This window comes from Brassica oleracea, chromosome C5 (genome assembly GCF_000695525.1).
Source record: "Brassica oleracea var. oleracea cultivar TO1000 chromosome C5, BOL, whole genome shotgun sequence".
NCBI classification, from domain to species: Eukaryota; Viridiplantae; Streptophyta; class Magnoliopsida; order Brassicales; family Brassicaceae; genus Brassica; species Brassica oleracea.
In genome coordinates, this window is record NC_027752.1 from 7,396,711 (window position 1) to 7,417,371 (window position 20,661).

Below are 20,661 nucleotides of genomic sequence, written 5' to 3' on the forward strand. Positions count from 1 at the left end.
AAAGTAATAACCCCCCCTTTTTTTTACAAAATCAATAGGAATCTTTCGTATATTTCGAGAATATGTAGTTTTTTTTTCTGTTTGTATTATGAATTTAAATATTATTGTATGACTTTTTAAAATATGTTTTCCAATTTCATATTTCGTTTTAAAATTTAAATTATTTTAAATTCTGAATATTAAATATAAATTAAAATCTATTATATACTAATTAATAATAATATAATAAGAAACGATGTAAACTCCTCGTAAACATTACATGGAGTTTACATCGAATGTTTACGAGTGATTAACATCAAAATATTTACGAGGGTTTTACATCAAAATGTTTACGAGTGATTTACAACGAAAGTATTTACGTGTGCTTTACATCGAAATAATTACGTGGGCTTTACGACGAAAACTTACGTGGTGTTTACGACGAATCCTTTCCCTGCGCTTTACGAGGAATATATTTCGTCGTAAACGTAACGAGTCGTTTACGACGAAACCTCCGTTACGACGGACGTTTAACAACGAATCGTCTTTCGACGTTAATTCGTCGTAACACCCCGTTTACGACGAATTTACAACGAATACTGCCCTAGTAAAAAATATGTTTTCTTGTAGTGACCAATATTAAAATATAGTATAAAAATATTGAAACATTCAGTTTATTTTGTAAATACTTTTATAGTATAAATCGAGAAATCAACATAAAACATGTAAAGTTATTGACCAAAACAAAATAAAAAGAATCCTGAAATTAAAAAAAAAATCAAAATTGAATTGAGAATATGTTACCATCTGAAACCAACGCTGAGTTTTATCCTTTTATAATTTTAGATATAGGTGTGTATACCTTTTTCAAAGAAAAGTTTGCATAACTTTTCATGTTGAAAATAACTTCAGCTTTTTATATTAATACTCTGTGAAACAGCGTTCTGATTTATTTATTAGCAAAAAAAAAAAGTTCTGCTTCTTGTTTTTTGAAGAAGAAAAAGAAGAAATATGAAAAATAATCGTTGTTTAAATGTTATGTGAAAGACAAAACAGTCGACAATGGAAGTTAATGAATTAATCATGAAACATGATAATGGTAATCTGAGAGAAAATATGAACTCTTTTGCAGTTACAAAATATTTGAAATGGAAAATCATGTTATTTTTTTGTTTACAGAAAATTGTAATAAAAATTTAATTGTTTGAATTTTTTAAAAGAGAAATTGATATCTGTCAAAATCTGATTGCACAAGTGACTTGTAGTTTAGTATATAAGGTACGAGGTGGCTGAGAATTAAACCCACATGTTCTCTCTGTCAAACACAGTTCGACGTGTTTCCAACATACTTGTCTACGAATGAAAATGTACGAGGCTGATAGTTTCCATTTTCGTTTTCTCCCCGGTTGTTAACTCTGTATCAGGAATAATTCAGAGATGTCAATACTGAGAAATGTAGCAGCCTAGTAATTATTACTGGTATTTTGTTTTTATTTTAAGAGATTATATATAACTTAGCATCAAAGAATTTAAATAATTTACTTAGAGTTGGTCTTGATGGAGTGTTGGTCTTAAATTAAATTGATTAGAGAAGAAGTAGAAAGGTTTGATATATGTTCTGGGTCTCAAGTGTATGACAAGAAATAAAACCAAAAGAGATCAATGGAGAGCCCTTTGTTGACCAAGAGTGAGCACATCGTTGACACTACAATAATCATCGGAAACTCTTCAACAGTCGATGATCAAACATCAAATAAGGTTGTTGAACTGAGTGATCCATATGAAGCTGAACGTTTTTGGAACCCAATCGAGTTTGTTGTAACTATTGTCCAGATTGCTGCAGCATTAGTACTTCTGATTCAGCCAAAAGACCAAGAACATCCACAAGCAATATTGTTTATATGGATCATCGGTTATACTTGTGGCTGTATTGCCACCCTCCCTATCCTATGTTGGCGTTTTTGGTATTATAAGCGAAGTGTTAGCTCAGAATCTGCAGAAGAATACTCAGGAGGGACAAGGTACCACTGTGTTTCTTCTCTATTTTCTTTTTCAATTTATTTTGATATATAATGGTTCTATTGGTTTGCAGAATCAATGAGGTGATGGACACAACCAAGATGGTGCTTGAATATTTCTTCGTGAGTTGGTTTGTGGTGTTTGTATGGAATTATATAGTCAACCCATCATCCCTAGATGATACTACTACTCAATTCTTCTGGTACGCATCAAATTAAATTTACTATCATGTCCCTCTAATAATAACACTCACATTTTGTCTTCTTAATTGTCCCCATTTGCAGGTTAATTACGGCTCTCCTTACATTCAGTTTCATCAGATATGTACTTGTGAATCTAGCATGTGCAGTGGTCTGTTACTTGTTGCCTGGGACCTTATGTGTTCTCGCCGCTAGGGAAGTCCTGGAAATCATTATGAGGCTTATAGGTGCGTTCCTTGCGTGCATCTGCAGTTAAAATGGTGGATCATGTTGTTGTCTTTTTTCTTTTGTTCAATTATTATTGTAACTTTGATTTGTATTTTCAATAACCATCTTCTTCTGTGCCTTCTTACCCGTCGCTATCACAAATCACGCTAAAGGCAACTACTGTTTCTTTGTTGATCAGCGATCTTTTGGTTTTCAAAAAAATAATTTAGCAAGGTCAATGCTTTGTGTTCCTTTAAAAAGACTATTATTATTAGCACCAACAATATTAATTATTACATTGTAAATGTCTAAATGACTGACGTTGGTCTTAGAATAATCTTTCAGCACCAAGGAATTGCGAGGTCAATGATTTGTGTTTCATTGTAAAATACTATAATCTGGATAAATGGTGTATCTTTACAATATATTACGTCCAGTTTAGTTGTAAGTTGATTGAAATAAATTCGAGACAACAAGGAATACTCAAGTGTATGTGGGCTGTATTTTGAAAAGACAATAATTTAGCACTAAATAATTCAAGAACTGTTACTTATAAAAAACTATGTAATCAGTTTTAAAATACAATTCAATAATCTAGACCAAAGAATTGGAAAGAAGGTCCATTTATGTTTTGTTAGTCAGAGAGAATTTAGATGAACTTTTCGTTGGATTGGAAAATAAATTGAAAGAAATCAAAACAGTGATCGATGGAGGGCCCTTTGTTGACCAAGAGTGAGCAAATCGTAAACACTACAATCGATGGCGGTTCCTCATCAAATGCTGAACGCAAATCATCAACATTACAGTCAATGACAATCTCTCATCAAGTGATGAGCCAAGAAGATTTGTGCACGTTCAACCGTACGATCCATGCAGCACATACGAAGGTGTTTGGGACTTGATCGAGTTTGTTATGGATTTGGTCCTGATTGCTGCAGCCATAATAGTTCTGATCCGAACAAAAGGTGAACATCCAGAAGCAACATGGATCATATATGTTATACATGTGGCTGTATTCTCTCTAGCTCTCCCTGTTTTGTATTGGCATGTTTTTCGTAACGAAGATGTCAACTCAGATATAGGGTATAAACTCCATTTCTTTTCTTTTTTTTCTTTTAATATATATTTTTATATAATCAACCCGAACACGGGAATTAGTTTCGGTTACAACTTCGATTCGAACAAAATTTCCAAGTCTATGTATAAACTCCATTTCTTTCTCCTAGTTTTGGTAATTATACACATGAGAAACGAAAAATCGATCATGTTAATATTTGGTTTGCAGGACAAACTCGGCGGTGGGCTTTTCGCCTTTACTGCTTGAATTTTTCTCCTCGTGTTGGTTTATGATGATCACATGGGCTTTTCTCCACGAATCATCGCTAGATCATAGTATTCCACTGTTCTGGTACGCATTGAACGAAATTTACTACTATTATGTCCCAAAACCATACTTTATTATTCATCATGTTGTCCTTTTTTGTTTGCAGGTTATGTTGGGCTTTTCTTGCTTTTAGTTGCATTCGTCTTGTGCAGCGATGTGTTTCTGCTTGCGTTTGACGTTATATGTATTAGCGCCGTTTGGGAAGTTGTTAAACTCATTGGCATGCTATGTTTTCTTTGTTAAATATATGCCAGGTCTTATGTACGGAGTCCTCTCTTGTTGTAATCGCTGACGCTGAGCAAAGCAAAACTGAAAGAACAGCCCTTGACTTGAGCATCTCTTTTATATGCACGAGAAAAAAAAAAAAAAAAAATGAAGTTCAGACCAAATTGAGTCACATCTCCGGTTTGGCAATGGTCCATATCCTGGTACAGACTGGAATCAATTGTGTAAATATGAAAATACATCACTAGTTTACAAAGAAACTATGGTTTTGCTTCGGTTTGGTTTTTGATTTCTGGATTATTTAAAGTAAATCTACATAAACCGTATCAAGAAAGGGCTCAGCTTTTGTGTTAGTTTAATACATTAAATTGAAAGAGTAACTAAACCAAAAGTGGACGTGCCGGAGTGGTTATCGGGCATGACTAGAAATCATGTGGGCTTTGCCCGCGCAGGTTCGAATCCTGCCGTTCACGTTTTTTTTTTAATTTTTAATTTTTGTCGTTTTTCAGGTTATTATCCCGCCTATACTCAAACCCTAGATTGCCATTTCTAGTGAATCCCACTTTCCCAAATACTTTCAAATTGTAAACCGCATAACCTCTCTCTCTCAGTCTCAGCTGTAACCCAATCGGCGGAGAATAATTATCCGGTGAATCAGATGACCGATCTGGGCCGGAGCTCAACTCTAGAGTCGGATCCCCTACATGCTTACTCAGGCCTCTCCTTGTTTCCTCGCACGCTGAAATCAATGTCCATCCCTCCTCCTCTCTACCCGTCCGACGCTCTTCAGCAGACCCATACCCTCCTTCAATCTATGGTTTAAAACTCTTCCCCCCCTCTTATTCTGCTTCATACTTTGATGCGGAGAGCGATTCGGTAATTTTAGGGCTGCTGCGAAATCAATTTTTTTTTTATTAGAGAGCTTTTGATTTTCAGGTTCTCTTCAGAATCTGATTTAAACTGCATATCTTTAATCAATTACCCATATATTTTAAGATGACCGCCTTGACGGTGTGTATCTCTGAGGTCTCCGTTGGATGCTAAGTAAATAAACTGTTAGTAGATAAGCTATGTGTGAGTGCTAACAAACTATACGATATGTGCTAAGAACTGCAGAACGAGTTTTTAATACGACAAACTGCAGTTTTTTTTTTGCTTTCTGCTGACAAAATCTGTATCTTGTATTTCACAGCCTTTCGAAGTCTCGAAAGAGCATCAGGAGCAGGCAAAGGCTATCTTAGAAGATGAAAGCTCTGAACTTTTAAAGCAAGGCAGTGTAGGATCAGAAGATACGGATGTTGGTGTCAGTTTCGCTAATAAGAGGGAAAGAAGACCGGCGTATGAACGGAAGCGAGGACATTTTACTTTCAAGCCTACTACGACATGGTAAAGTATCTGTCATAGCAAACGATTTATTGATTTAACAATAGAGAGAGCGGGCTCTTTTCTTTCTTTATTACTTCATCTGATTTTCTTTATAAATGTTCTTGTTGCAGTGAATCACCTCAGAAAGAACCAACCTTTGATCCTAGTAAATATCCAAAACCTGGAGAGTACTTTGCTGCGTATGACAGATTTCTGCGTGAGTTTCTGATGTTCATATCCCTGTCTTGTTTATTATATATATATGATGACTACCACTTTTTTTTTTGCTGGTTTTGGAATAGTTGCTCAACGAGAATGGCAGAAGCAGACTGGCACCTTTGTAAAAGAGACACACCAGTATCAGCCCCGCCCTCGCAGACCAGAACTTCCAGGGTATGTACTATGAGCAATTCTGTTACTGCATGTTTCAGAGTTGTTGCATTTGCAGATTTTGTTATCTGTTTCCCTTGATACTTACATTTTCAATTGCAGGAGAAAACGGGGTACATACAAGCATACTTATACAGATAGTTGTCCCATTGGCTTGAAAACTTCTGAAAAGGAAAACCCCATTCCTTCTGAACAAGTCCTAGAGGAAAACACTGCTGCACATGTTAAGACTGCGGACAGAGAAGTAGATGGTGAGAGTAATGGTGAGTGAGCACTTGTTGTAGAAAAGAATGTCATGAGATACTATTTTGTTCGATCATGTTCACTACCAATGTTGTTAAGTCTGATACCGTTAAGCCACTTTGTTCTGCAGATTCAACCGCATACACAGACAAGAACTTGGAAAATATTTTGACTGAGTTGCTTGCTTGCTCTCCGGATGAGCTTGACGGGGATGCTGGTGTCAAGCTTTTGCAGGAACGCTTGAATATCAAGCCCGTTAATGAGGAAATGCTTTCTTTCCCTGACATTCCTGACTTTCCAGATGTCAGAAGAATGGACTTGAAGGCGTCTGGAAGGAACCCATCAAAGCCAAGAACTGCGCTGTCAAACATACAGAATTTGCTAAAAGGGATTAACAGTGATGGGAGTCGGAAAAAAAGCCAGGCATCACCATCATATTCACCAGAGGATCAGTTTTCATTTCCCGACAGGCTTAATTTGCTTCCAGGAGATCAACAGCCTGGAGAGGTCGATATAACAAAGGATTTGAATGCCTGTTCGGGATCTTCAGTGGCCAGCGATGCTGATAAAGTTATACCTAATGCATCTCCGTCTAATGTGGGCACTCACGTTGCTAGCGAATTCAACATCTCAGTGCAGAAGAGTTCTTATGAAGGTGTTCCTGATACTAACTCAAGTCCATATAGGAACGCTGACAATTGTGAGGTGGACGACAGCATCACAAACATTAATCCAGCCACACTAGAGGCGAATGTAGATATGCAAACAAAAGAAAATGAGGGAGATGTTCCCATGGGTGAAAGTGAAGCAAACATAAACACTAGAAGAAGAGAAAGTTATGTAGAAAACCTGGTTAGTTTCTCCTCGACTGTACACGACTTTTTATCACCATATTTGCACCTCTTGCTGGTCACATCTCTTGTGAATTTGTTTGCGAAATAGGCGGAAGATGCACCGGGAGAGGATGCAAGAATGGATCCTTTTACTGTAGAAGATGAAACCATTCCATATCAGCAAGGTATGAACCTTTTCTACATTCAAACTATAGTGATATCTCAAAAACTAAACAAGCAAATTAACACATCTCCTAACGTAACTTGTACATACTTCCCCAGTAACAATCTCAGCTCACTTTGTGGCTCAAAAGTATTTCGTTATGACGTTACTTTTTCCTACAGAAGAATCCTCGAAATCTCTAAACGCAACTCGAGAACAATACAACGCAATGGATGGATTCATTGAACATGAGGAGCATACTCAAGGACAACATGGAGAGGAAAATGACAACACAGGCACCGCTCGTGGAGTTCAAGTAGAAAATGCTCAGGTTAGTTTCCCATCACTGTCTATTCACCTCTATGTGACCTCGTGGCCAATTCATCTTCATGTGGTCCCAATTGTTATACTAGATTCCATCTTCTCTTTCAACGTTTAGCCTTTGCAAACCACCAGAGGGGTTTTTTAAACTGTAGTATTTATTGTACTTGATTCGTATTTTAAAATCCATGATAACAATAACACACTGAACAGAGTCAATGGATTTTGTTTCGTTTTAGGCTAGTTCAAGTATGAGCTTAACGAAACGGATATGAGAGTTTTTTATTGACTTTTTCAGCAGGAAGCTCCCAGCTCTTCACCCAAACAGACAAATAAACGAAGCAAGAGAGGAGCTTCTGACAGCAATATGAAAAAGCGGAGCAAAACGGTGCATGATGAAACTGAAAAGGACAAGCAAACGAAAACATTATCACGTGAAAGTGGAGCAAAGAAGCAAACCAAAGGAAAAGCGAACGAGAGAAAGGAGAAGACGCAAAAGAAAACAGTAACACGTGAGAGTAAAATGTTCTCCCGTAGGAAAAGCCTTGCAGGTAACGTAGACTTGCCAAAGAAACTGATGTACTCATGCTTCGAAGCTATATCAGATTGAGAATATACTAAACTGACTTTCTTGTTTTTGGTTTTTGCTTTGCCTCTATCGAAGCTGCTGGTACTAATTGGGAAGCTGGCGTTAGACGAAGTACAAGGATTAAGTCGAGACCACTTGAATACTGGAGAGGTGAACGATTCTTGTACGGACGTGTTCACAATAGTGAGTCGCATATTCTTGTTTTTTTTTTTAATAACCATGTCGAATTGACTTTGCTATTTTTCAAGTTCATAAATTTCTATCTTTGTTTTGGAAGGTTTAACTACTGTGATCGGGATAAAGTATGAATCTCCGGGAAAGAATGGCAAAGGCGAAACGCGCGCATTGAAGGTGAAATCATTCGTCTCTGATGATTACAAAGAGCTGGTTGAATCAGCCGCCTTGCATTGAAAATCATAATAATCCTAGGAGAGTGTTCAGAGCAAATAATCTTTTGATCATAACTCTATTGATATGGTGTGTCGTCTCTACTATTATCACTTTGGATCCCATAACCTGTCACTTTCTTCTTTATTCAAACCGCAACTGTTTTGGAATTTCGAAACCGGAACCGAGAGTTTCAACTTTCAACTTTCAGTTAGTTTCCTCCATGTTGATTAGTCTCAAAGTCTTTGGTATTCTTTTCGTGTGCACTTTTTGTCCCCGTCTCTATCGCTTAAAAACCGCCTTGACTATTATTATAATCTTTCAATCAAATATATATTGTATGAGTTAATAACTTTGGGTGGCTCATGACTAATTGACTATCATCTATGTTCAATGTTCAATGTTCAATGTTCAAACTCAACATGATTTTGTTCTAGTGTCATCACATCTTTACTTATCTTCCATAATAGAACCAAAACAAAAACGCCGACTTTGATTCAACTGTTTAGACATAATTTGAACTCAATATTCGAGGTAGAATCTCCGTACTGAGTATGGTTTTAATCTTTTGATAGAAGCATCGTGATTTTTGTACCAACAATTTTCTTTTATGTCATATGTCAAATTGGCAATATGGACAAGAAGTCACAAATTTGGAAGAACATGATTAGAATTTGACGATTCTACTTCTTTAATGAACTTGAATATTCTATAAGAATAAAAATATTTTGAAATTTTGACTGACTAAATACGGATTTTTTCTCGGATTTCGCCGTCCGCCTTTTACGCTTGACTTCGGGACAAGAATGATGACATGAAAAAAACGCTCCAACTAAAGCATTACTACTATTTTTCACTGGTAGCAGAAATGAAATTATAAATACATCAGCACATTAGATAACTACGATGCAATAGGTTCTAGAAAAATGTATAAACAAAATCCAAGTGAATGATATTCAGGGGTATCTTCAACCTTTTGAACTCAATTTTTATTTCATGGAAAAACGGCTTATTCATTGCATGAACTAAGGATAGCTGAGAAAATACTTATCTCAACTTATATTGCATACCAAAACATACCTTTAATCAAAATTTTAAAATTCATGCCTGAACTAGAGGTCGATACAAAAATACATACTCCAACTCCTATTGCATGCCAAAACATATCTTAACTAATCAAAAAATTGAAATTTATGTCTAGTCTTTAGAAATCAATGTTAATCCCAATTTTGACTTAAACTCTGTTAATTAATTGTTAACGATGATGACTAAAATATTTAGTTGGCTAATGAGTCAGATTAATAATAATTGAACCTAATCGAAAATCAAATTGGAATGAATCAAATCTGATAATAGTTGGGCTGAAGCCCTAAAACAATGGGTCATTATCAATACGATGTCGCATGTTCTGTGTTTTTAATCTCCTATTCTTTATTTCTTCTTCTGCGACAAAGTGAAGGATTCCGACAAGCCAGAGTAAAGAGATCAAATACATAACAAACGATGTAGTAGAGATAATGGTCCATTGTTTTAGGGTTCCGGCCCAACTATTATCAGATGTGACCCATTCCAATTTTATTTTCGATTAGACCCTAACTCATTAGTCAACTAAGTATCTTAGTTAGTCGTTCACAATTAATTAACAAAGTTTAAATCAAAATTGAGATTAGCGTTGACTTCTAAAGATTGGGCATAAATTTCAATTTTTTTATTAGTTAAGGTGTGTTTTAGCATGCAATAGGAGTTGAAATATGTATTTTTTCAACGATCCCTAGTACAGACATGAATTTCAAAATTTTAATTAATCAAAGTATGTTTTGGCATGCGTTGAAGTATATATTTTCAGTGACCCTTAGTTTAGGCATGATCTTATTTACATTAGTTCAACCTTTTGAACTTAATTTTTATTTGACTGCTGACCATACAAACTACAAACAATGTGTGCTCCTGTTGTCGAGTAGTATAAATATGTAAATAATTGAAATACCATGTATTTTGGCTGACCAAAGGTATATCTGGGTTACACAACTTGGAAAAGTAAAAATAAAACGATGTATTGATATATAGACCATGACATATTTTAGATTTTGTAATTATCAGTCGAACAAAGCTACTCTATATCGTTCTTTTTATCAATAAAACATTGTTCATATTCATTTGTTTTACAATAAAGTTTGTTTGCTTTACGTGTTTGTTTTCTTAGAGCATGGCCAATAGAAAATATCTTGCCAAGAGGTTCCAACTGATTTAATGTTAACTAGATATACATCCGTACAACCGCACGGGTGTTTGTTTTCATTTATTTTATATAAATATTTTGTTTTTAATATTAAATTAGTATATATTATAATATATATGAAATGTGTCTACCACTTTTTAAAACATAATAATTTTACCGTATATTTTTTTTTATTGAATTGGTTGTTTCAAACTTTCACAAGTTATTAAAAAATTAAACTTTTAGCTTCATAAATTTATATTATCGAGTATATTAAGATTGCTCAAACATAATAATATTAGAGTATACTTATTCTCCATCAAATAGATTGTTTCAAAACTTTCAAATGTGTTTATTTCTTCTTATATATTTTTTTTTTGTTTGTTGGATTAGTATTTCATTATTGAATAAATAAATAGAAATAGAATTTGAAAAATATTAAAATATTATCATCTCCAAAGATAATCAAACATTTCACAAAATAAGAAAATTAACAAAAACTAAACTTAAAGCTTCGTGTATAAATTTTATAACAAATTTAATTGAACATTTAATTATATTTTGTAAATGAACTATATACAAAACACAAATCAACGTGAAATCAGTTTAGTTTTAAAAATGTACCTGATTAGGTGTAGAAGTTTCGAGAAATATTTATGCTCCTGGCAGTCTATTTCAAACACGATGGTACATAGTATGAAAGTAAAAATTGATAACAGAGTTTCCTGATCACTTTTTTTTTGTTTGGAAAGAATTGATAGTTATTTAGTTCTTATAATGTAGCAATATTATGTTATAGACATATTATTTAGTTTCTATAATCTAGAAAGTGAGTTATGCAGACCTATAATAATGATAAAATTAGAGATTAAATGTAATATGACTTTTTAGTAATAGGTCTATTAGATCCATTTTTTAAAAAAAAATTACACATTAATCAAACCCGTGACTTGTGTTTAATATATAAGATATTTAAAAAAGATGTTCATGAATAGTTAAATTTTTAATGACATAACTAATGTGGTTTGGAACTTCCTACCTTTTCCAAAACAAATTTAATTTTTTAATAGGTAGAAACTGTAAATATCCTCCCGTTGGGTTGCCCTTATCTGCATTATTCACTTCATTGTATTCGTTTTGTTTAATGCGTTGACCTGACGAACTAGCTGACGATGCTTCCCATTGGATATATTTTATTTAGGGTATCTGGCCTATCTAATTCATAAAAGAAAATGTAACTCATGGATAAATTTTATTTTCGATGATCTTAGACTAAAAATCTATATCTATCGAGTTATACAAGAGCATCTCCAAAAAAAACTATTTATTTTAGAGTTCGTGAAATTTTATATTTAAAGTTTCAAAAGTGTTTTTCTCCAAAAGTCAAACTTCAAATTTAACTTCAAAATTATTTGTAATTTACACTATTGTCTTTATATTTGCTATAATTATTACAAATCCATAAAAAATATAAATAACTAGCACATATACAAAAATATTACAGTAATATTAATTAATAAATTCTTACACTAAAATATAAAATTATAAAAAAAAAAATTAAATATTATAGTACAAGAAAAAGATAACATTATTCCATAAAATTGTTTCTGTAATACTCCATCTTCGATTACACAAAATTTGTTTGGACAATATTTTAGAAGTTTCACAGCAAATTTACTAGACTATTAATATTGTTGTAATATTTAAATTTGTGCAATATTTATGTCTTCATGTACCTTTTAAAAAGAAATTATTAAGTTTCTTTTTCAATATTCTTGTTGTATAATTATAGTTTTAAAATATTCTAAATATTATTAAAAAATTATTTAATTTTATGTGTAAAAATTTAATTTATAAAAATAAAAAATATTTATGAGATAAAAAGTTTTAAAAATTAAAATGATAAATGAGAAAGTACTTAAGAATCGTAAATATGGTTTGTAATTAATTATAAGGATCAAAATGCAAATAAAAAGATGAAACTTCAAATTTAGAGTTTTGAGCAGTGAAACTGACTTTTAAAAATTCATTTTTGAAGGAAAAAAAACTATATTTAAAGTTATAGAGTTTATTTAGAAGATGTTTTAAGTAACATTCTCTCCGTTTAAAATTATGCTATGTTTTATAAAGTTTTATGTTATTTCAAAATATAAGATGTTTTGAAGTTTTGTGGTCAATTTTAATTGCATTAGAAATTGTTGGACCAATAACATTTTATAGTCTGTTTTATAATAATTTGTTGAATGGTTTATTTTAAAAGTGTTTTTAGAATGAAATATTTTTTTTAGTTTTTCTGCGCTTATTAGCCGAAATATCATATATTATAAAATGGAGGAAGTATAATTTAGTTTCATACTGAATCGAATCTGAAACTTATTAGCTTCTCTAATTCTCATTCTTATCATTCGATCACAATGAACGACTTTGCTTTCAGATGTTGACGCGCGTTTGTTATTTTCCAATTATTGTAAGCTTGACGCCGTGTAGTTTTCCCAACGCTACGCAACCAGGTGTCGTGTCGTCCGAGTTTCTTCTTACCTTCATCAGATCACCTTTGCTATTTCAAAGATTTATTGTTTTTCATTTGATTCGAAATGAAAATCATGTGAAAAGATTACTAGTATGTTGTGAATCTCGACGTCTTGTTTAGACACGAGGTGAACTATATTTTTCCAAAATACAGACAATCAAATTTGTTATTTTCTTTTCCTTCATTAATTGCATTTACATGGAAATAAATGTGTGAAATTATTCAACTTCCAGTATAAGTGCACAAGTATATGTTCATGGACTCGGATATGTGGTGGACCCTAGAACGTGTTTAAAGCTGCATGGGACATGCCATTTCTCCAAGTATATTGTTTTTCTTTTGTTTTTTTTTTTAAAACACTCCACGTCTATTGTTATTTTTTTGGTAAAATGTTAAATAGTCTATTGTTATTTATACAAATAAACTTGATTAATGTTCTTTGAAGGCTCCAAAGATGATAATTACAAAACCCAAATATGTTGTTCTCATCATCGTTTACTTTCTAAATAGTAAATACCACTGTTACACGTTTTTCCAAGTATGCTTATAAAAAGATTCCTAATTGACATCATTGATAAAAAATTTTGCTGATTGAATATGATGTCAATTAAATAGAAGATTCCTAATGGACATCATATTAAATATTTTTTCTAATTAAATAATATCATTTTTCTGTTAAATAGAAGATTAAATAATATTATTTAATTAGAAAAATCTTTGATTCTTTGGATTATTCGTTTCTTTGAAAATAATTTTTTTTGCCTGGAGCAGTTCTAATTGCACTTCACTTTGTTCAAAAATATAATTTGGAAAATAGTTCTAAAAATTGGTCCAGGCATTGCCTAAACATCAAATTGGTTTCAGTCTCTGTTAAAATTGTTTTTGACTGGTTTATATTAGTCTAATTCAGTCTAAATCTATTAAATTAAGCACTAATATTAGTCAAATCAACAAATTTGTATAATTTATATTGTTTTATATATCTATTTTTGATAATTCATAAAAACCAAAAACTTAAATATCTTATATAAATGTAAAGTATATATAAATATATCAATAATTCACTACAAGAAAATAGATATATTGTGACTAAATTTTGGTACTGTAATATTTGTCACAGATTTGTGACATTGTTGATACAATATTGTAACCGAAATTTTATGTGACAAATACGTTGTTATTTTGTCACAATGTTATGACTATTTTAACTGTAGCTAAATTTCGTCCCAATTAGAAACAAAACTGTGATAAAAGTGATAGTTGTAATCAAGGGTGACAATATTATGACCAAATGCTTGGTCAGAACTTTGTTACGAATTTGTTATGAATTGGTTGTCTTAGTTTATGATGATAGGGTGACTAAACATGAGTTAGTAGTACGAATGCAAAAATATTTTTATTTGTAGCAGAGACTGCGCAACCAAATGATGTAATTAACAAGCTCATTGTATTTCTAATGTATTATATAAAATTACGTAGTATCATTTTAGTCATTCGTATATATACTTTCTTTATAACAAAAATGAACATATCATATTATATTTTCAATCATTATTTTGATTGATATTTTTATAGAATTGTTTTTCTATTAGATAAAAATATTAAGTCAAAAATGAAAGCGAAATATTAACTTTTTATATATAATACCCTCTACTATATAAATATCAATATATATATAATTTATACCAAATTTTTTTTTTTGAACAATTATACCAAATTTTTTTATATATAATTCCCTCTACAATATCACATGACATAAAAATCATGAGACTTAATAATATTTACAATGAATTATTTTACCTAAACCCTTAAACCCCATTTAAAATCTATTATTATGTAACCCTAAAAAGAGGTGCCTCTGTATATATATGTACATACTTTCTTGCACCCCATAAAAATTTAAAGCTGTCGCTGGCTTAGAGAGAGAGCATATCGTTATGGTTAAAGAAATCGAAGGAGTTTCTCTCCGATACTATCATCATTCATCCTTGACGTTGAGGTGGTGTTTGCCGGCAGCATGGTCAGTAAGAAGAACAATGGAGAAGTAAGATTGCCCAGTCAAGGGAAGAGGTGGAGTAGATCGGGGTCGGGATAAAAGAAATCATCGAAGAAGGCGAAGACAATTTCACTGTTAGATTTTGTTTAGAGATTATGGCCGGATCTGAATCGAAAATATCATAGTATAGGAAGTCACCATATCGTTTGTTTTCTGTGCAAGAATCATAAAGTGTTAAGTTGTTAACGCTATTGTCTATATGGATATTACCTTGTATTGTATTTTTGTATATTTTAGTTATAAATAATGAATAGCTTCAAACGACTAGATGCTTCTATCAACACATAAGTAACTGCAACAATTCATGAATTAGTGAAAAACTATGACAAAGTAGTGACTAACTGCAATGGATTTATGATGATATTTAAGTTATAAAATAGACAAATTTGTGACTAACAGATAGTCGTAACTGGAGACAAATTTGTGATGATTTTTCAGTCTTTATTTGTGACAGTTTAAGACTAAAGTTCCGTTGTAATGAGTGACAGAGTTAACACGTTATCACAGTCACATAATATGACAGTTTTGTGACATTATTTTTAGTTGATAATTATAACCAATTTGTTACTTGTATATATATTGTTACCGTTTGTGACTGAATTATTACTGTATTAATGTGTCGCAAACACAGTGACAATTTTGTTACTAACAAACATTTGTGACGATGATATTGTAACTGTTCTCAAATTGTCACAATTATGTCACAGTAATTTTATTGTTACGGATTATTTAATATTGCCACTAAAAAAATCGTCATAATATAGTAATTTTCTTGTAGTGATTTGTTAATGGTTAGGTCGTACCTAAATTTAGAATAATCCACCTACTCGTTAGTCCTCTATAAAATGAATTGCCGCCTAGCAACATTTAAAAAATTGATTTGGAATAATATTGTTTTGAGATACCATTCTATTTTTATTCTATGTTAAAATAAATTATTTTAAAATATAATAACTCTTTTATTTTATTTTTTATTCTAAAATATAGTATGGTTAGAATAAAACTAAATTCTATTTAAAATGAAAATAGAATAATACATTTGAGATGATCCTAGCAATTGTTTTAAATAAATGAACACGGTAATATTATATATACAAAACACGTTCTAATCATGCTTGTTTTAAGAACAAATGAGAAGCTTTTAACTAAGATACGCATTTCATCTCATTCCAATGGCATCTACTAAACTGTTTAAAAATGTATATCAATGACAGCGACAATAAGTCTCTTCTTTGAAGTCGCCTTAGTTACCTTCTGGAGTTTCTGTTATCGCCTTTTAAGCTATGTGACTCGTTGTCAGTTTGACCCGATCAAAATGACTATTTTTTGTATAATCATAGTAGTGCAAACAATTAGTAACTTGTATAGTTGTATGCTCCAGTTCAATAACCATCAACGTTTATTGATATGATATCATATAGTAGTTTAGTATTATGTACGGCTATTAACACATACTAACAATTTGTATTTGGCTATTGGTTATTTGGTTAGCGCATGTCTTCGTAAATAATTATGTTACATGATCGATGTCAAATAAAATAAAATAAAATAATAATAATAATAATTATTATTATTATTAAGTTACATAGACCTCCATAAGCACATACTTGATCTGGTTCGCGGTGGGTATAATTTCCGGTTCGGATATGTGGTTATACTTTTGCGGATCATTTCTGTTATTGGCGTCTTGAGAAGTTAGAGCTCTTACAGTTTTCAAATCCGTATTCTTTCTATAGCTATGTGGTTTTGTTGGATATGGATAAATGATTATGCATGGTTTATGTTTAAGCCTTGAATCTTATTTCAATAAATGTGGAGGGTCTCTGCTTTGGTTCCTGACAAGTGTGTCTTCTCCGAGAAGGTTCTCGTATAAAGATCCAAATTATTTTAATTGTGTTATGATATGGTTGGAGTTAATGGAATTACCGGCTTAAAGTCATGCGAGCTTTGAAGTTTCTACCAAACCAGTTCTTTGGATAGGAAGTTTCTTCAAATCCACAAACAAAATTTCCAGATTTGTTTCCATCTGTAGATTGAAGATTAGTGCGCTCTTTTCCAATGGTCACTATCCTCATGACATCCCCTTCAATTATCTCAATAATTTTGTAGGTTTAAGTTTTAGTATTCTATTTTTTGTTTGGTTCATATTCCTGTAATGTTTTCTGGTTCCAGAAGGATTATGATCTTTGTCGGCTTATGGTTCTGAAAGAAATGTGTATTTTAACATCTTTAGTGTTTTTAAATCAACCTAATAGATGATAAAAAAAGTTACATGGACCTTAGTTAAATTATTTCGAATATTGTAACTAGAGTAGAAGGTTCTATAATTTAATTTGTATTCCGCTAATTTTATATTTTATCTATAATTTAATTTGTATCACTTTTCAAGCGAATGTACATAAAAGATTCTCATTAACACGTTACTTGAAGCTTGAAGGTTCTTTATTACCTACATACACATTTTATTAATTTTGGCACACGGTAACGTTAGTTCCACGTCGATCATCTTATATAACTAACTTTCCCATTCTTCGCGAATCCAATTAATAATCTCAAGATGCTAGACTTGGATTAATCAGTTAATTAACATATTATCTCCGTTAGATGTGGTTTCCGATTCAAACACCACTAATCTACTCCTTTCGTTTCTTAAAAAATATCACTAGGACATATTTCACATTTAAAAAAAACTGTATAATAGACTATTATATCATTATTTATTATATGATTAATTAAATAAAAATAATTTAAATAAAAACGTATTAGTTATACAAAATGATAAAACATAGATTTAATGCATAAAGTTACATTAAAAATATAGAATAATATTTTTTTGGAACATAAAATAAATTGAAAATGACACTATTAGACAGAAGAAAAAAGTACCATTTATACCGAATAAGAAGGCATGTGGTTTTGATTAATGAATTAGTAAAACAGGCCATCCACAACGAGTACTAGATTAATTAACGACACTTATACCTAGCTAATTAAGATTGATGGCAAATCCAATGGCCATCACATCAGTCAAATCCAAGATGTCCCCAATTGGTACAATATCTCCATCATGAAAACCCAAAACCGCACATCGTTTCTACTAACCGATCGGTACTCTCTCCCGAATTTCGTTACCTTGTCCTATCCGTTTTCTTGTTCAACGTAATTCACATACGTCTATAGAACGATGTTTACCTAAGAGCAAAAGAATTCAACACAAACATATAACTTTTCCTTTTTAATAAAGAACGTGACACTTACGTTTCTATAATAAATATTCACGTGTTCTTCTCGGAAGTCGGAATCATGAAAATATTTCTCCCTCCATCCGTTTCACAGAGAGTATCACTCAGACATTTTTTACACATATTAACGAATTCGTTAAAATACATTTATGTTTTCATTAATATCACATATCTAACCAATAGTATTTTAGATAAATCGATTTATTTATAAAATCAATGCATTTTGCAATTAATTTTGAGTTGAAAAGTTGTATAAATTGCATTGGTATCGTAGAATGACACTATTTGTAAAACAAGAAAAATGAACTAAATTGACGCTTAATATAAAACAGATACAGATGGAGTATATAATTTACGCAAATTGGAAATATTTTTAGGCAGTCTAGTGAATGTATTCAATTAACACAATAAAATAAAAGTTTCTAGTAACGAATTTAAATTTCACTTTCAGTTTATAGCTTCTAGAAGACTTATCTCTATAAAGATTAAAGCGGCAACACTCTTCTCTCTCACATCATCATTTACTTCTCAACCCTGAACTGAATCACAATATCATATTTCTCTTCAACGTTGAAATTTATACGACAATATGGAGCTGATCCCTGATCTTCCCGAGCCCGTAGCCCGCGAGTGCCTCCTACGCTCCTTCTACCAGCAATTTCCTCTGATCGCCTCTGTTTCCAAACTCTGGCGGCGAGAGATCAGTCTCCCTGATTTTCTCCGACACCGTAAATCTTCAGGACACAGCCAGGAGCTTGTTGTCTTGTCCCAGGCTAGGATCAAACCTGTTTCAGAACTCGGTTCGGGAAAAACCATCCCTACTCCCGTGTACCGGATCTCTGTTCTTGAACCAGAGTCCGGTTTATGGACCGAGCTGCCTCCGGTTCCCGGCAAATCCAACGGCTTGCCTCTGTTTTGTAGATTAGCTTCTGTCGGGACGGATCTTGTCGTGATCGGGGGGCTTGACCCGGCCACGTGGCGGACCTCTGATTCTGTCTTCATCTTCAGCTTCTTGACTTCCACGTGGCGTAACGGGACGAGCATGCCGGGTGGACCACGCTCCTTCTTCGCCTGCGCTTCTGATTCTGAACGGAACGTGTTCGTCGCCGGTGGACACGACGAAGACAAGAACGCGCTGACGTCAGCTCTCGTGTACGACGTGGCAGAAGACAGATGGGCTTTACTGCCAGACATGGGCCGTGAACGAGACGAATGCACGGCTATTTTCCACGCTGGCAAATTTCAGGTCATAGGTGGTTACACCACGGTGGAGCAAGGGCAGTTTAGTAAAACCGCCGAGTCACTCGACGTCGCGACACGGCGGTGGGGAGCAGAGACTAAAGATTTTCTCGCTCCGGGGATGACTACTTGGCCTCCGGTCTGTGCAGCCGGCGGAAACGGAGTGCTTTACGCTTGCTGCCGCCGTGATCTGATGGTGATGAATGGTGACACGTGGCAGAAAGTTGGGGATTTACCTGCTGACGTGTGTAATGTATCATACGTGGCGGTAAGGAGGTCTGGTAAGCTGGTCGTTATCGGTTCGGCTCGGTACGGTGAACCAAGCGTAGGGTACATTTGGCATACGAGTGATTCTCGCTGGGAGAAGCTGGAAACGTGTGAAAAATATGAAGGTCACGTTCAAGCTGGTTGTTTCTTGGAGATATAACACGAGGATGCAAGATTGGTCGGTTGGTTTCTTTCGGTTCATGGAATCATGGTGTGACTGTACAAATATTCTATAGATATCCAAAAAAGGTTTATAAGCTTGAGTGTTAATTTGTTGTTGATTCATTTTATATTTTTGTGCTTCGTTTTGTTAATAACACAGATGAGTGTTCAATTTTCAAATCCAACAAAAAATGAGACATAACACGAGTAACACGACAACGTTGAATCGTTGTACTTTTGTCCTTTGAAGCTTCATCTTTTGTGGATCAAAAGAATAAAGTTGGGCATCTGGGCCTATTTGGGCCACATTAAGTTATTATGCAAGTTTATAAATCTACCGTTAATCATTGTTGTGTGATGTTACCGAAATTAGCGGTTGATGAATTATATACTCTCTTTTTTTTTGTAACTGAGATGAAATACATCCTACCACGACCTCTTTCAATGCAGAGCGAGAAAAGACTGATAGCTACACTCCGAAGGTAAAGAAGCCACACAAGCGTAAGAATGTAAGATGGACATAAAACCTTCTCACTATCATGTGACCTTTCAGACAATTACGCTGAAGCTCACTCGCCTGTGTTCAAACTTTTTCCGAATTGATCTTTTTGTTAATAAGTCTGCTGTATTTACTGAAGCATG

General features: G+C 33.1%; 3 protein-coding genes and 1 non-coding gene across 7 annotated transcripts; all 4 read left to right on the forward strand.

Moving 5' to 3' along the window:
• Window positions 1-1,641: 1,641 nt before the first annotated feature.
• On the forward strand, window positions 1,642-4,032 carry LOC106344398. The gene is made up of 4 exons (XM_013783788.1): window positions 1,642-2,000; window positions 2,072-2,200; window positions 2,283-2,425; window positions 3,896-4,032. Exons 1-4 carry the CDS (start codon window positions 1,642-1,644, stop codon window positions 4,030-4,032), a joined length of 768 nt encoding a protein of 255 aa, XP_013639242.1.
• A 373-nt stretch (window positions 4,033-4,405) lies between these two features.
• TRNAS-AGA lies at window positions 4,406-4,487 on the forward strand. Its single transcript has one exon. It is a non-coding gene; the product is annotated as a tRNA-Ser (tRNA).
• Window positions 4,488-4,570: 83 nt separating this feature from the next.
• LOC106343442 lies at window positions 4,571-8,558 on the forward strand. 4 transcript variants are annotated; one of them, XM_013782654.1, is made up of 11 exons: window positions 4,571-4,831; window positions 5,207-5,400; window positions 5,511-5,596; window positions 5,682-5,772; window positions 5,872-6,032; window positions 6,143-6,864; window positions 6,955-7,030; window positions 7,191-7,339; window positions 7,628-7,880; window positions 7,994-8,101; window positions 8,196-8,558. In XM_013782654.1, exons 1-11 carry the CDS (start codon window positions 4,673-4,675, stop codon window positions 8,327-8,329), a joined length of 2,133 nt encoding a protein of 710 aa, XP_013638108.1. In that variant the 5' UTR covers window positions 4,571-4,672; the 3' UTR covers window positions 8,330-8,558. The 4 variants fall into 4 exon arrangements, with proteins under 4 accessions (XP_013638108.1, XP_013638109.1, XP_013638110.1 ...); XM_013782655.1 differs by having other exon boundaries at window positions 7,631-7,880; XM_013782656.1 differs by having other exon boundaries at window positions 5,872-6,020.
• A 10,213-nt stretch (window positions 8,559-18,771) lies between these two features.
• Window positions 18,772-20,193, forward strand: LOC106292746 (F-box/kelch-repeat protein At1g15670-like). The gene has a single exon (XM_013728397.1). The coding sequence runs from the start codon at window positions 18,941-18,943 to the stop codon at window positions 20,015-20,017; it is 1,077 nt and encodes a 358-aa protein (XP_013583851.1). The 5' UTR covers window positions 18,772-18,940; the 3' UTR covers window positions 20,018-20,193.
• The last annotated feature ends 468 nt before the right edge of the window (window positions 20,194-20,661 follow it).

Excerpts from the sequence above, each read along its gene's own strand:
- LOC106343442 (XM_013782654.1), top strand. The coding sequence starts at position 4,673 with ATGACCGATCTGGGCCGGAGCTCAACTCTAGAGTCGGATCCCCTACAT. Across the intron at positions 5,401-5,510 it reads TTCAAGCCTACTACGACATG|TGAATCACCTCAGAAAGAAC; the intron begins GTAAAGTATCTG and ends TTCTTGTTGCAG. Across the intron at positions 5,773-5,871 it reads CGCAGACCAGAACTTCCAGG|GAGAAAACGGGGTACATACA; the intron begins GTATGTACTATG and ends TTTCAATTGCAG.
- LOC106344398 (XM_013783788.1), top strand. The coding sequence starts at position 1,642 with ATGGAGAGCCCTTTGTTGACCAAGAGTGAGCACATCGTTGACACTACA. Across the intron at positions 2,001-2,071 it reads GAATACTCAGGAGGGACAAG|AATCAATGAGGTGATGGACA; the intron begins GTACCACTGTGT and ends ATTGGTTTGCAG. Across the intron at positions 2,426-3,895 it reads AATCATTATGAGGCTTATAG|GTTATGTTGGGCTTTTCTTG; the intron begins GTGCGTTCCTTG and ends TTTTGTTTGCAG.
- LOC106292746 (XM_013728397.1), top strand. The coding sequence starts at position 18,941 with ATGGAGCTGATCCCTGATCTTCCCGAGCCCGTAGCCCGCGAGTGCCTC.